This window comes from Meriones unguiculatus, chromosome 3 (assembly GCF_030254825.1).
Source record: "Meriones unguiculatus strain TT.TT164.6M chromosome 3, Bangor_MerUng_6.1, whole genome shotgun sequence".
NCBI classification, from domain to species: Eukaryota; Metazoa; Chordata; class Mammalia; order Rodentia; family Muridae; genus Meriones; species Meriones unguiculatus.
This window is the reverse complement of record NC_083351.1, coordinates 166,662,377-166,674,566: the sequence shown is the minus strand read 5'-3', so window position 1 is coordinate 166,674,566 and position 12,190 is coordinate 166,662,377. Positions and strand designations below refer to the sequence as shown.

Sequence of the window (12,190 nt, the reverse complement as noted above, 5' to 3'; positions counted from 1 at the left end):
GATCATGGCAATGAGGGTGATAACTGAAACAATAGCCAGGAGGTAGAACATCCAGGTTTACAGTTGCAGGACAAGGCCGCTGGCTACCCCGTCCTGACAGAACTTACTTATAAAGGCAAAACTTTCTTTCTGACTCATCAAAACCCCTGTTCCCAAAGTCCCATTGTTCTCAATGTTACCTGCTGTCTCCTATATCCAACTCAGCAAACATCATTTGGATTCTAAACTTGAACAGAGCCTGAAGCCACAAGCTCTGGACATCCAAAATGAGAGATGTGTCCCAAGCCTCCCACTGCTTCAAATGCAGAAGTTAGGTTTCTCTATTCACCGCTGCCTCCTCTGGCAAAGACACAGTCGGAATCCCACGCCATAGACACAGCGCTCTCCACATCTAGGGCACATATGTGTAGCAAAGGAGATGCACTTGGGCTGCCGTATGGCCCTGAGTCTATCTATTTGCTCAGCACATAGTTGGGCAAATCTTTCTGTGGAGACATAACCGAAGTCATCATAGCACTCAAGAGGGGCAGGGTACTTTTCCACATTCATCTTGCTCAAGTTGGCTGTGTGCTGCAAAAGGTTCCTCAGGATGGGCATGGAGAAGTCATTGCAATAGAAATTGACCTTGGCCAGCTGGGAGCTCTTGCTGAGGGCAGGTATGAGCACAGTGAGATGAGAGTCCTTCATCCTACAACATTTCAAGTCCAGGGACTGCAAAGTGTCTGCCACCTTCTCTAGGAGGACTCGGAGAGGCATAAGTTCCAAAGCCTTTAAGGGCACACCTTTCATGTCCAGATGTTTCAGCTCAAAGAGCTTTGAACACTCAGAGAAGTAGTTCAGGTCTACCTGTGAAATGTCACAGTAAGTCATGGACAGGGTCTCCAACGGGGTCATCAGGCATCTAGGGATATAGACCAGGAGGTTAGTTCTGGAAAATGATGTTGGAGAGTATAGGATGGGATTTACACAGAGGTAGAAGCAGCCCAGTGACCCGAGGTAGATTCAAGGGCATCATTTTAGATGCTTCCTGTTGGAATCTCCTCTATCAAAACAAACTGACATTTCTTCTCTTGGCCTTACTCTCAAGCACAAAACCATTTCAGCCCATAAGCCCTGAAAACACACATACGGAGTTCCAAACCATGAAAGTCCTGGCAGGCTCTAGGGACACTTCTTGTGTGCTCACTGCACTCTATATTCCATCAGTCTGCACAGTCACACTTGTAGTAATTTAACATCCTCACTATCCCCATTGTCCCAGGCACTCATCTCTACTTAAGCTCAAAACCTGTCACCCATGGGAAATTTGGGGAGGCTGATGCTGATCTCACAGACCTGAGTTCAGAGCTCGCCTCAACCACTGTGCTTGTGAGTCCACCAATTCCTCACTACACTCTCCCCTTCCTGTTCCCTTTCCATTGGATTGGGTGGGCACCATTCCAAGAATTACATCCCATCCTTACTGAAGCTGACCTTCAGTCTTCTGATTCTTGATAGCTTACTTGACACACTGATTCAATATACATAGAAACAACATATAACTTGTGTATTCTAGAGGCCTAAGTGTTTGTTCCCACTGATGTGCAGGCCTCATAAATGACTAATCCTTAAAACTAAATAGAAAGGTCAGCTCTGGTAGCTGACACAGCTCTCTATCCTTCCTTACCTGAGGAGCTGATTGATGCGGTCTCTGAGAAAGTAGACACTCTTTAAGGAGAGGTGCTGAAGACAGTTGAATCTGGAGAACTGAGAAATGAACTTGTGGATACACTTGTCTTCCCTGTCTGTTGTCCTGTTGCTAATCTTGAAGACATTCTTGGAGATGGGTGCCAGTAAGAGTTTGTGAAGATTTCTCATCTGGCCCAGGCAAGGAGCAAAGTCTGCCAGCATAAACACATTCCAGTGTGTGTTCAGTTCGAATTCTCGGATATGCTCTGGATGAAAAACATTCAGGACCTCTTTAATAACGTGGATAGGCTGAGCCCAGATAGTCATTTGTGGACAGCAGAACTGGATGGAGTCCTTTCTCTGCTGGGCCCACTGCAAGAAGCATGTTTGTTCTTCATCTACACGTGGCCTGAGGCAAAGGTCAGCTACCACCTTCAGGCACCGCCTCAGTGCATATCTGGGAAGGACCTTCACTACTTGCTGCTCATCTGGGGTCTCTGCTGAGCAGTCACCATCCTCTTCACCAGTCCATATGCTCCAGAATTCATGGTGCTTTTTCCTCAGGTCAAGAACCTGAAGTTTTCCCCTCCTGTGGGTAAAACATGTCAAGTGTCAGCTACATGGCAAGACCCCACACTGACTCAGCATTTCCTCCACATCTCTAAACTCAGCTCTAACTCCTGCCAAGGTGGGTGTTTTTTCATCAGCCACTTCCCACCCTGCAGAAGCTTTCCCTTTGCTGCACAGATAGCCCTGGTAACTTTCCTTGATCTAAGTAACTCAGTTTCCCCTTAGTCCCATTACTACTGATTGGGGCAGGCCAGGGATTGCTCATTTTCCTGTGTGGCTACATCTGCTCCAAGCTCTGATATAGGCAACAGTCCTTAGCACAAGCAAAGAACAGCTTCCAAACGCCCTGTATCTCTATCCAATGATCAATCAGGAGCCTCTGATACTCTCAAGAAGAAGCCATTCTCCCTGACCCCACAATATCTTCCCTCTTATCCATAGGCTCCATTCCACAGAACTTGCTTATTGCTTACCTGGGGTGAAACTTTCTTTGCAGCCATGTATCTACTCCTGATAGAACTGCCTTGAAGGTTTCCAAGTAAGGGGTCTTCATCAGTGCCCCCACAGGGAGACAGGGGAAAGGCCAGGCTGCCACCATTGCCTTCACAGTTGTAGTGTGTCTGCCAGTCAAGGCCTCCTTGAACAGTGCTGGCAAGAGCTCCATGGGCAGTTTGTCCAGAGCTGACATGTCCAAGGTCTCATCTCTCAGCAGAGCCTGCCTTGCCAGCTTCAGGAGTGTGGGTGGTGTCTGAGCACTCATCCTGGAAGGTCTTCAGTCAGAAGGATCCTGGGGAGGCATTTAGGGGAGAATACATTGTCACAATCCAGTTTAGAAAAGCCCCTCACTATTAGAAAAAACACTCAAAGTCAGAGTTACTGCTTTGATGATGGTGGAGACATCAGCTTAAGCCATTGTCCTCATAGGAGGTCTCAAAGTGAATCTCCCTCACTGAGAAGCACAGCCAAGATTACACATTCCCCAGTGTTCCATCCAACCCTTACCAATGCCCCACTCAATCACATCCCCATTGGGCAGGGGTCCCCTGTAGTCTGAAAGCTGAATACCATCTTTGTGTGCAAACCAGACATAGATCATGTCTCAAGTCCTGGGACAACAGAACATGGGAGGTTGACACACCCATCCTACCCATAATTTTTCTAAAACATGGAAACCGCCTGTGAAAAAACTGAGAAGATCCTGGAAATGGGGTTGATACTGCATCCTGTATTAATTAAAGTTGTGTCAAGAATATGAATTTAAATCTAAACCTTGTCTTTAGCAGGTTCATATGAGGAGACAGGAATGAAAAATACTGTCACAGAAAGCCATCAAAGAGAACTTTTCAGCATTGCGTGGTAAGGATGCAGAAGTTTAACACTCTTCAGTGGATGGTTCCTGACTGGGGGCAGGTAGGGAAGAACTTGTGATTCTTCAAGAGGCTGGCCACCTGAACTTTGAGCATGTTCCAGTGAGTGTATTGGCCACACAAAGTGATTTTTTTTTTTTTTGATTGGTGGGATTTGGGGAGGTTGACCTGTGTGAACTGGGAAGTGAGTGTGCTCAGGGTTCAATGACGTGAAATTGCCCAATAATCAATAAAAATATTGCAAATTTTAAAAGTAGTTTTAAATCATATACATCCAGAAAAAAGGCTTTAGAAACTTAAGTAAGTAAATAAATAAACAAATGAATAAATAAATGACTTCCCCATCTTGGGCCTAATCTCTCTGTTTCAGGAGCCCTGGTCCTTTGGATCAAAGTGATTTACCTCTTCTGAGCACTGATAAGCACAGGGTCTCTGGATCCCAGCAGAGCCAGGCTGTCAGAACAGTCTTCAAGTCACTGAGGGAATGACTCCTCTGTCTCCCATTAAGCCTTTATATACCACCCTGCCAGCCCCTCCCTTTTTCAGCCCCACCTACCAACCACAAGCTGCCATCTCCTTGCATATTTGAGTCCACACACTTAATCCCACCTTGGGTTTTCCCATTCTCTAGATTGAATCAAGCATCCAGTGTCAATGCAAACACAACCAAGAATAGGATAAAAATCATGAGAACACATACTAATTCCTGAACCTTGAATTTTGATTTGCTTGCTTATTCATTTACTCTTCTATTTGCTCTTGTTGTCCTTGTTTTTGAATTGTGTTCTGACAACATTGTTCTGTAAGTAAAGTTAATTTAGAATTCCAATTCACAGGGATCCTCCTGCCTCAGCCTTCCTGCTGGGAGGATTACTATATGAGCCAACTACCCTGGCTGTGTTTATACATTTGTGACCACCATGGTTCAGAGTGGGAGTCAGCAGGGTGCAGGAAGTGTTAACCTGTTCCTAAAATATACACTTACTTGTCTACTCTGCAATCGAGAGCTGAGCTTCATGCTTTGCCAATCTTTTTGTTTGGTAGCTACTCAGAGACTTACATCAATTAATAATGTTATTACCTCAGAAATAGCCACACAGTGACCATTCCAACACCACACTCAGATTACATCATTTTGACCAGATAAACATAATCGATTATGTTCCAAGTGTATGGCATTGTATCTAGGAGGCTAGGCAAAGCACTTTAAGCTAATTGGCTAGGATTAGGGTAGGGAATGTCATAAGTGCTTTCCAGCTGTGTGGAAATAAGGAATATAGCAAAATGTTGTGATCTTTAACACAAGCAGAACATGCATTTGTCATCTATTGTTTGATTCTAAACAGCAAGTAGGAACTATTGAATTGTATTCTGGTGTCAAGCATGGAGGGATTGAGAATTTGGTCTTAATTTCACCTTACAATCAAAATGGAGACTTGAAGATAAAATGGCTTCTGATATGCTGAGAGACCAAAAGATTAAAAATTAACAGCTATTATTAATATTTAAGGCCTGAACTAAGTGGGTGGAGAGGTCTAGTAATACCTGCCATACTGCATTCTTTTCCCACTCACTAGAGATACAATTGCTAGGAAAGTGGACCATCCCCCCTAGGGAGGGACACCAGATCATTAATGGTTTGGGGACCTTCATATAGCTAATCAATTCAAAATACAGCATTTTGACCAATAGATACTTGCCAGACAAGAATCACCCCTGCCTTGGGCATTCTGGGAGGAACCAGAATCTTTAAATCACCCAACTATCCTGAGCCCGGACTCTTGGCTCTCACCACTATGGTGGTGGGGGGTGTGAGCCCAAGCTGCAGCTTGTAATGATTTGCAATTTAAAAGATCCTCATATGGTATCAATGGACTCGGCTCCTGGTGGTGGTCTTACGGGATATCAAGATTCGGGCAAAACGGTGAGAAAGGTGACAGCAAGAGTTAACTGAGGAGCCACAATCATGCTAAGGACTAAAGTAGGTCTCTGCAGAGGGGCTTTAGAGTGTAAGCAGGTCATAACAATATTTGGCAGGGTGTTCTGTGCCAGGAATTCAGGTAGCACAATCCTTGCTTGGCATTCACAAAACCATAGGTGATATCTAGACTTGAACTACACAGGTTGGAACATGCCTATCCTCTGAGAATGTGAGAGTTTAAGTGTACAGGGCTCAAAAGTTCAATGTCTTCATTGACTATAATTGGAAATTTGGGGGTGCACTGCACTTTCTCACAACATTTCACAAAGTGTATCAGGGAGGTAAATGCCACCAGTGGTTCTGAGGAAGTTGGGTGTTATTTCAGAAAGGGAGGATCACTAGACATGGAGAGATGCTCCATGGTTAGGAGAGCACTCTGCCATTATAGAATGCCCAATTCATTGCCCAGCATGTATGGTGGTGCCTTGAAATATACTATAACTTGAGTGCAAAGGAATCTGCTGACTTTTCCTGGACTTAATGGGCACAATTATGTTCATGTGGACATGCACACAAGCACACACACACACACACACACACACACACACATACAAACACAAATGGAGAGAGAATTATGAGCCTGGAAAGAGAGAGAGACTTTGACACACTCTGTACTAATTGGAACATCTCTGTCAAATCCTCCCCTCAGGGATCAGGGAACCCTGTGGAAGAGGAGGAAGAAAGACTGTGAGAACCAGATGGAATGGAGGACACCAAGGAAACCAGGCCTTCTTAAACCAAGAAGAAGAATGCACATATGAACCAAGAGAGAATGAGGCAGCATGCACAGGACATGCAAGGGTCTGTACCACATGGGGTGTCAGTGTGGAGAGGAGTGGACAGCAGCTTCCATACCTAACCTAGAAGCAAGGGATAACCTATTGCAAATGGGAATTGAGTTCCTTCAAATGGAGTCTCCCCAAGAATACAAACCCCACTCTGACCAGCAGGCCCAGTGACAAACTATTGATGCCAACACAAAGTGAACTCAGTGGCATCTTTGGAGTTTCTTGGTCTCATAATGGTTTATCGGGACCTTCCTTTACTTTTTATATTACATTCCTTGTATATTATGTCTACCAATTTTGTGGTTTTCTGTTATTGTTGTTTATTGTTATTTATTTATTTATTGTTTTTGTATAAGGAGAAGAATTGGGAAGAAGAGTGAGTGGAGAGGAGAAATGGGAGAATGGTATGGTGCCCCACCCCCTGAGAGATAAACAACAAAGAGGAGGGAGGTGGAAAGAAACTGATGCAGAGAAAGCCAGTTTTATGTTTTCACGGGATTTGTTTATGTGCGAAAGTGTCCTCTATCTGCATCTATGTGACTCATACTTTTTTTAAGACACGGCTTCTCTGTGTAGCCTTGACTGCCCTGGATCAGACTGGCTTTAAACTCACAGGGATCTGCATGTCTCTGTCTCCCTGAGGGCTAGGATTACAAAAGAGTATCACTGTGCCCACCTCCTCAAGATCTATTCTAGAATTTTTTTCCTTTGTTGGTTTGTTTATTTTCTCCTATTCCAATTTGTTTGTTTTTGTTTTATTTTCTTATAATTCTTTTTCTGTTTCTATGTTTTTTGTTGGACTTTCAAAACATGGTTTCTCTCTGTAACTCTGGCTTTCCTGGAACTCACTTTGTAGCACATGCTGGACTCAACTCAGAGATCTCCTGACTCTGCCTCCTGAGTGCTGGGATTAAAGGTGTGTATCACCACACCTGGCTCCCTCCCTCTCTCTCCACTTTTTAAGATTTAATTATTGTGTATGTGAGTGCATCTCTGCATGTACATCTGCAGGATAGAAGAGGACAGCAGATCACATTATACATACGTTGGCTGGAAATTGAACCCAGGACTACCGGATAAACAAACAGTGCTCTTAACCAGTGAGCCATCTCTCCTTTGACCTGGATCCTTATTATTATTCTTCAAATACCTGTTTTTCTACTTAGGGAAGAAAAGAGAGTGTAAATTGGGATGGAAGGAAAGGTGGGGAGGATCACAGAGGACCTGGTTGACAAGACGCCATAATCAGAATGTATTGTATGAAAAAAAATCTATTTTCAATAAATGAAGAGCACTGAAAATACCTGAGGCAATGACTGAGCAGTCAAAAGCACTGGCTTTCTTAACAATGAGCCATTTCCATTTCCCAGCATCCACATGGCAGCTCTCAAATATCTGCAAATCAATTTTTTGAAGAAAACTTCTGACCTCCAGAAGACACAAAACTAATCTGTTTTGTTCCAAGTATATCTAGGAGGGTAGACAAAGCACTTTTAGCTAACTGGCTGGGATTTAGTATAGCTCTTGAGGGTTTTTCAGCTTTCAGAGAGTAAGAAACATACCAGGCTGTTGTGATCTTTAACACAAGCAGAACATGCATTTGTCATCTATTGTTTGATTCTAAACAGCAAGTAGGAACTGCTGAATTGTATTCTGGTGTCAGGCATGGAGGGCCTGAGAACTTGGTCTTAATTTCACCTTACAATCAAAATGGAGATTTAAAGACAACATGGCTTCTGATATGCTAAAGGTGACAGCAAGTGTTAACAGAGGAGACACAGTCATGCTATCAACGAGGGTAGGTTTCTAGAGAGGGGCTATAGAGTTCAAGCAGGTCATAACAATATTTGACAGAGCTTTCTGTAGCTGGAACTCAGGTAGTGCAATCCTTGCTTGGCATTCACAAAACCATAGGTGACATCGAGACACGTTCTATACTTGTGGGAACATGCCTGTATTCCCAGAATGTGAGAGTTTGAGTAGAAAAGGGTTCAGAAGTTCAGTGTCACCTTCAGCTACAATACGAAGTTTGAAACAGCCTGGATTGGACTACACTTTCTCACAACATTTCACAGGTGTATCAGGGAGGGAAATGCCACAGGACATTTTCAGGAAGTTGGGTTGGATTTCAGAAAGGGAGGATCACTGGACAGGGAGAGAAGTTCAGGGGTTAGGGGAACACCCTGGTATTGCAGAATGCCCAAGATCAGTGTCCAGCACATATGGTGGTAAGTTGAAATTTCAACAACAACTTGAATGCTGACCTTTCCTGGATTTAATGAGCACAATTACATTCATGTGAACAGGCACACAAACACACACACACACACATACAACACAAATGGAGAGAGAAAGATGAAGATAGAAAGAGGAAATCTTGACATACTCTGTAATAATTGGACATCTGTGTCAAATCCTCTCCTCAGGGATCAGGGAACCCTGTGGAAGAGGAGGAAGAAAGACTGTGAGAACCAGATGGAATGGAAGACACCAAGGAAACCAGGCCTTCTTAAACCCAGAAGAAGAATGCACATATGAATCCAGAGAGACTGAGGCAGCATGAACAGGGCCTGCATGGGTCTATACCACATGAGGTGTCAATGTGGAGAGGAGTGGACAGAAGCTCCCATCCTTAACCCAGAAGCTAGAGATAAGCTATGGCAAATGGGAATTGAGTTCCCTCAAATGGAGTCTCCCTGAGGATACAAACCCCACTCTGATCAACAGGCCCAGTGACCAAATGTCGATGCCTACACAAAATGAACGCAGTGGCATCGTTGGAGGTTGTTGGTCTCATAATGTTTTCTCAGAATTTTTCTTTACTTTTTATATTATTGGACCTTTGCTTGTTAGTTTGTCTACCAAGTCTGTGGGTGTTTTTTGTTGTTGTTGTTGTTTTATTTTTTATTTCTTTATTTAGTTTTTGTTTTTGAGTAAGGAGTGGAAAGGGGAAGAAGAGTGAGAAGAAAGAAGAAATAGTAGCATGGCGGGTGGCCTCCTTAAAAAGAAATATCAGAGATGAAGGAAGGGGAAAAAAATGAAGCAGAGAAAGCCAATTTTGTGTTATTTCGGGATTCATGGTGTGTATGTGTGTGTGTGTGTGTAAGTGTCCTGCACCTACATGTATATGACTTATGCTTTTTTGTTTTCTTTGTTTTTCAAGACAGGGCTGCTTTTGTATACCCTTTTCTGTCCTGGCCTCAGGCTGACCTCAAACTCACAGAGAACTGCCTGGTTCTGCACCCCTGAGTGCTGGGATTACATAAGAGTACCAACTCCTCGTGCTTTATCCTTGGATTATGTGTTTGTTGGTTTCTTCGTATTCTCCTATTCTGATTTGTTTTTGTTTTATTTTCTTATACTTCTATTCCTGTTAGTGTGTTTGTGTGTTGGTGTTTCAAGGCATGGTTTCTCTGTGTAACTCTAGCTGTCCTGGAACTCACTTTGTAGACCATGCTCCACTCAACTTACAGAGATCTCCTGAATCTGCCTCCTGGGTGCTGGGATTAAAGGTGTGTACCACCAAACCTGGTCTCTCTCTCTCTCCCTTTTTGAAGATTTAATTATTTTATGTATGTGAGTGCTCCTCTGCATGTACATCTGCATGAGAGAAGAGGACATCAGATCACATTATACATGTGGTTGCTGGGAATTGAACCCAGGACCTCTGGAAGAATAAACAGTGCTCTTAACCACTGAGCCATCTCTCCAACCCCCTGGATCCTTTGTCTTCTTAGGGAAAAGAAGAGAGTGTTGATTGGAATGAAAGAGAATGTAGGGAGAGTCACAGAAGAGCTAGTGGACAAAAAGCCATAACCAGAATGTAGTGTACAAAAAATATATATATCTATTTTCAATAAATGAAGAGCAGTGAAAAAGGCCTGGAGCAATGACTAAGTGGTCCAGAGCACTGACAGCTCTTACAGAGGAGCCAGGTCCATTTCCCAGCATCCACATGGCAGCTCTCAAATGACTGCAACCCCATTTTCTGAAGCTAAGTTCTCACCTCCAGAAGATACATATAATTCTCCATGGTGCACAGACAATAACTGTTTGTTTTGTCTTTTTTTTTTTTCCTCTATTTTTTTGTGTTTTGTTTGAGACAGGGTTTCTTCTGTAGACCAAGCTATGCTCAGTCTCACAGAAATCTGTCTACCTTTGCCTCTCCCAGTGCTGGGATTAAAGGCACGCACCATCATACCAACTTAAAGCTGTTAAAAAGAAATAGTTTAAACATTACATAAATATGTTTTTGAATTTTTGATATAACTAATTACCTTGTATTTTATGTGCATTGGTGTTTTGCCAGTATGTAAGTCTCTGTGGAAGTGTTGGATCCCCTGGAACTGGATCACACACAGTTCTGGGCTGTCTTCTTGTGCTGGGAAGTGAACCTGGGGTCTCTGGAAGAGCAGCTAGTGCCCTTAAGTGCTGAGCCATTACTCCAGCCTCTACTATGTAAACCTTAAGAAGAAATTAGGAAGGACTAGCGTGGCACATTGTCTAGACATGATGCCACCAAGAATGGGAGCTTGACAGGGAGAAGCTTCATACTACAAAAGGAGGCAGGAGGCTGGAGAGATGACTCAGTGGTTAAGAGCACTGAATGCTCTTGAAGAGGACCTGAGTTCAATTCACTGCACTCAAAGGACAGCTCACAACTGTCTGTAACTCCTGTTCCAGACTCCAACAACTTCACACAGACATACATGCAGTCAAAACAGCAATCTCACAAAATAAACATAAATAACTTCTATGAAAAAAAAAAAAAACGAAAATCATGTTCTGCCTTGGCATGATTAACACAGTAAGAGTGGCCATCTTTCCAAAAGCAAACTAGAGATTCAATGCAATTCCCATCAAATTACCAACACAATTCTTTACAAACCTTGAAAGAAAAATTCTCAAATTCACATAGAATAGAAGAAAAGCAGAATAAAAAAAAAAAGTTCCTCTACAATAAAAGAGTGTCTGGAGGTGTCTCTATCCATGATCCTGACCTATACTGTAGGACATCAGTAATAAAAACTGCATGGTGCTGACAGAGAAAGATTGGAGGATCAATGGAATGGAATAAAAGGCTCAGAGACAAACCCACATACTTATGGAAACCTGATTTTTGACAAAGATGCAAAATCCATGCAAAGGAAAAAGACAGCATCTTCAACACATGGTGCTGGCTTACCTGGATGTCTGCAGGCAGAAAAATAAAAATAGATCCATATATATCACCATGCACAAAACTAAAGTTGAAGTGGATCAAAGACTTCAACCTAAAACCAGACACACTAAATCAGTTACAAGAAAAGTGGGGAAGAGCCTAGAACTCATTGGCACAGGAGACAACTCCCTGAACAGAACACAAACAGCACAGGCTCTAAGACCAACAATCAATAAATGGGACCTCATGATATTGAAAAGCTGCTGTAAAGCAAAGGATACTGTCATCATAACAAAATGACAGCCTACAGATTGGGAAAAGATTTTCACCAACCTTAAATCTGACAGAGGGCTAGTATCCAGAATATATAAAGAACTCTCAAGAAGTTAAACAGCAAACAATCAAGTAATCCAATTATGAAATGGGGTACAGAGCTAAACAGAGAATTCTCAATAGAGGAATACTGAATGGCAGAGAAACACTTAAAGAAATGCTCGACATCCTTAGTCTTCAGGGAAATGCAAATCAAAACGACCCTGAGAGTTCACCTTACACCCATCAGAATAGTTAAGATGAAAAACTCAAGTGAGAACACATGCGGGAGACTTGTACAACCATTTTGGAAATCAACCTGGTGCTTTCTCAGACAACTGGG

At 42.9% G+C, this 12,190-nt stretch overlaps 1 protein-coding gene across 1 annotated transcript; it reads right to left on the bottom strand.

The window, feature by feature from the left end:
* Positions 1-324: 324 nt before the first annotated feature.
* On the bottom strand, positions 325-2,998 carry LOC132652886 (PRAME family member 8-like). The gene is made up of 3 exons (XM_060378823.1): positions 2,712-2,998; positions 1,667-2,257; positions 325-901 (listed from the first exon to the last, which is right to left on the bottom strand). The coding sequence occupies exons 1-3, from the start codon at positions 2,996-2,998 to the stop codon at positions 325-327; spliced, it is 1,455 nt and encodes a 484-aa protein (XP_060234806.1).
* Between the last annotated feature and the right edge of the window lie 9,192 nt (positions 2,999-12,190).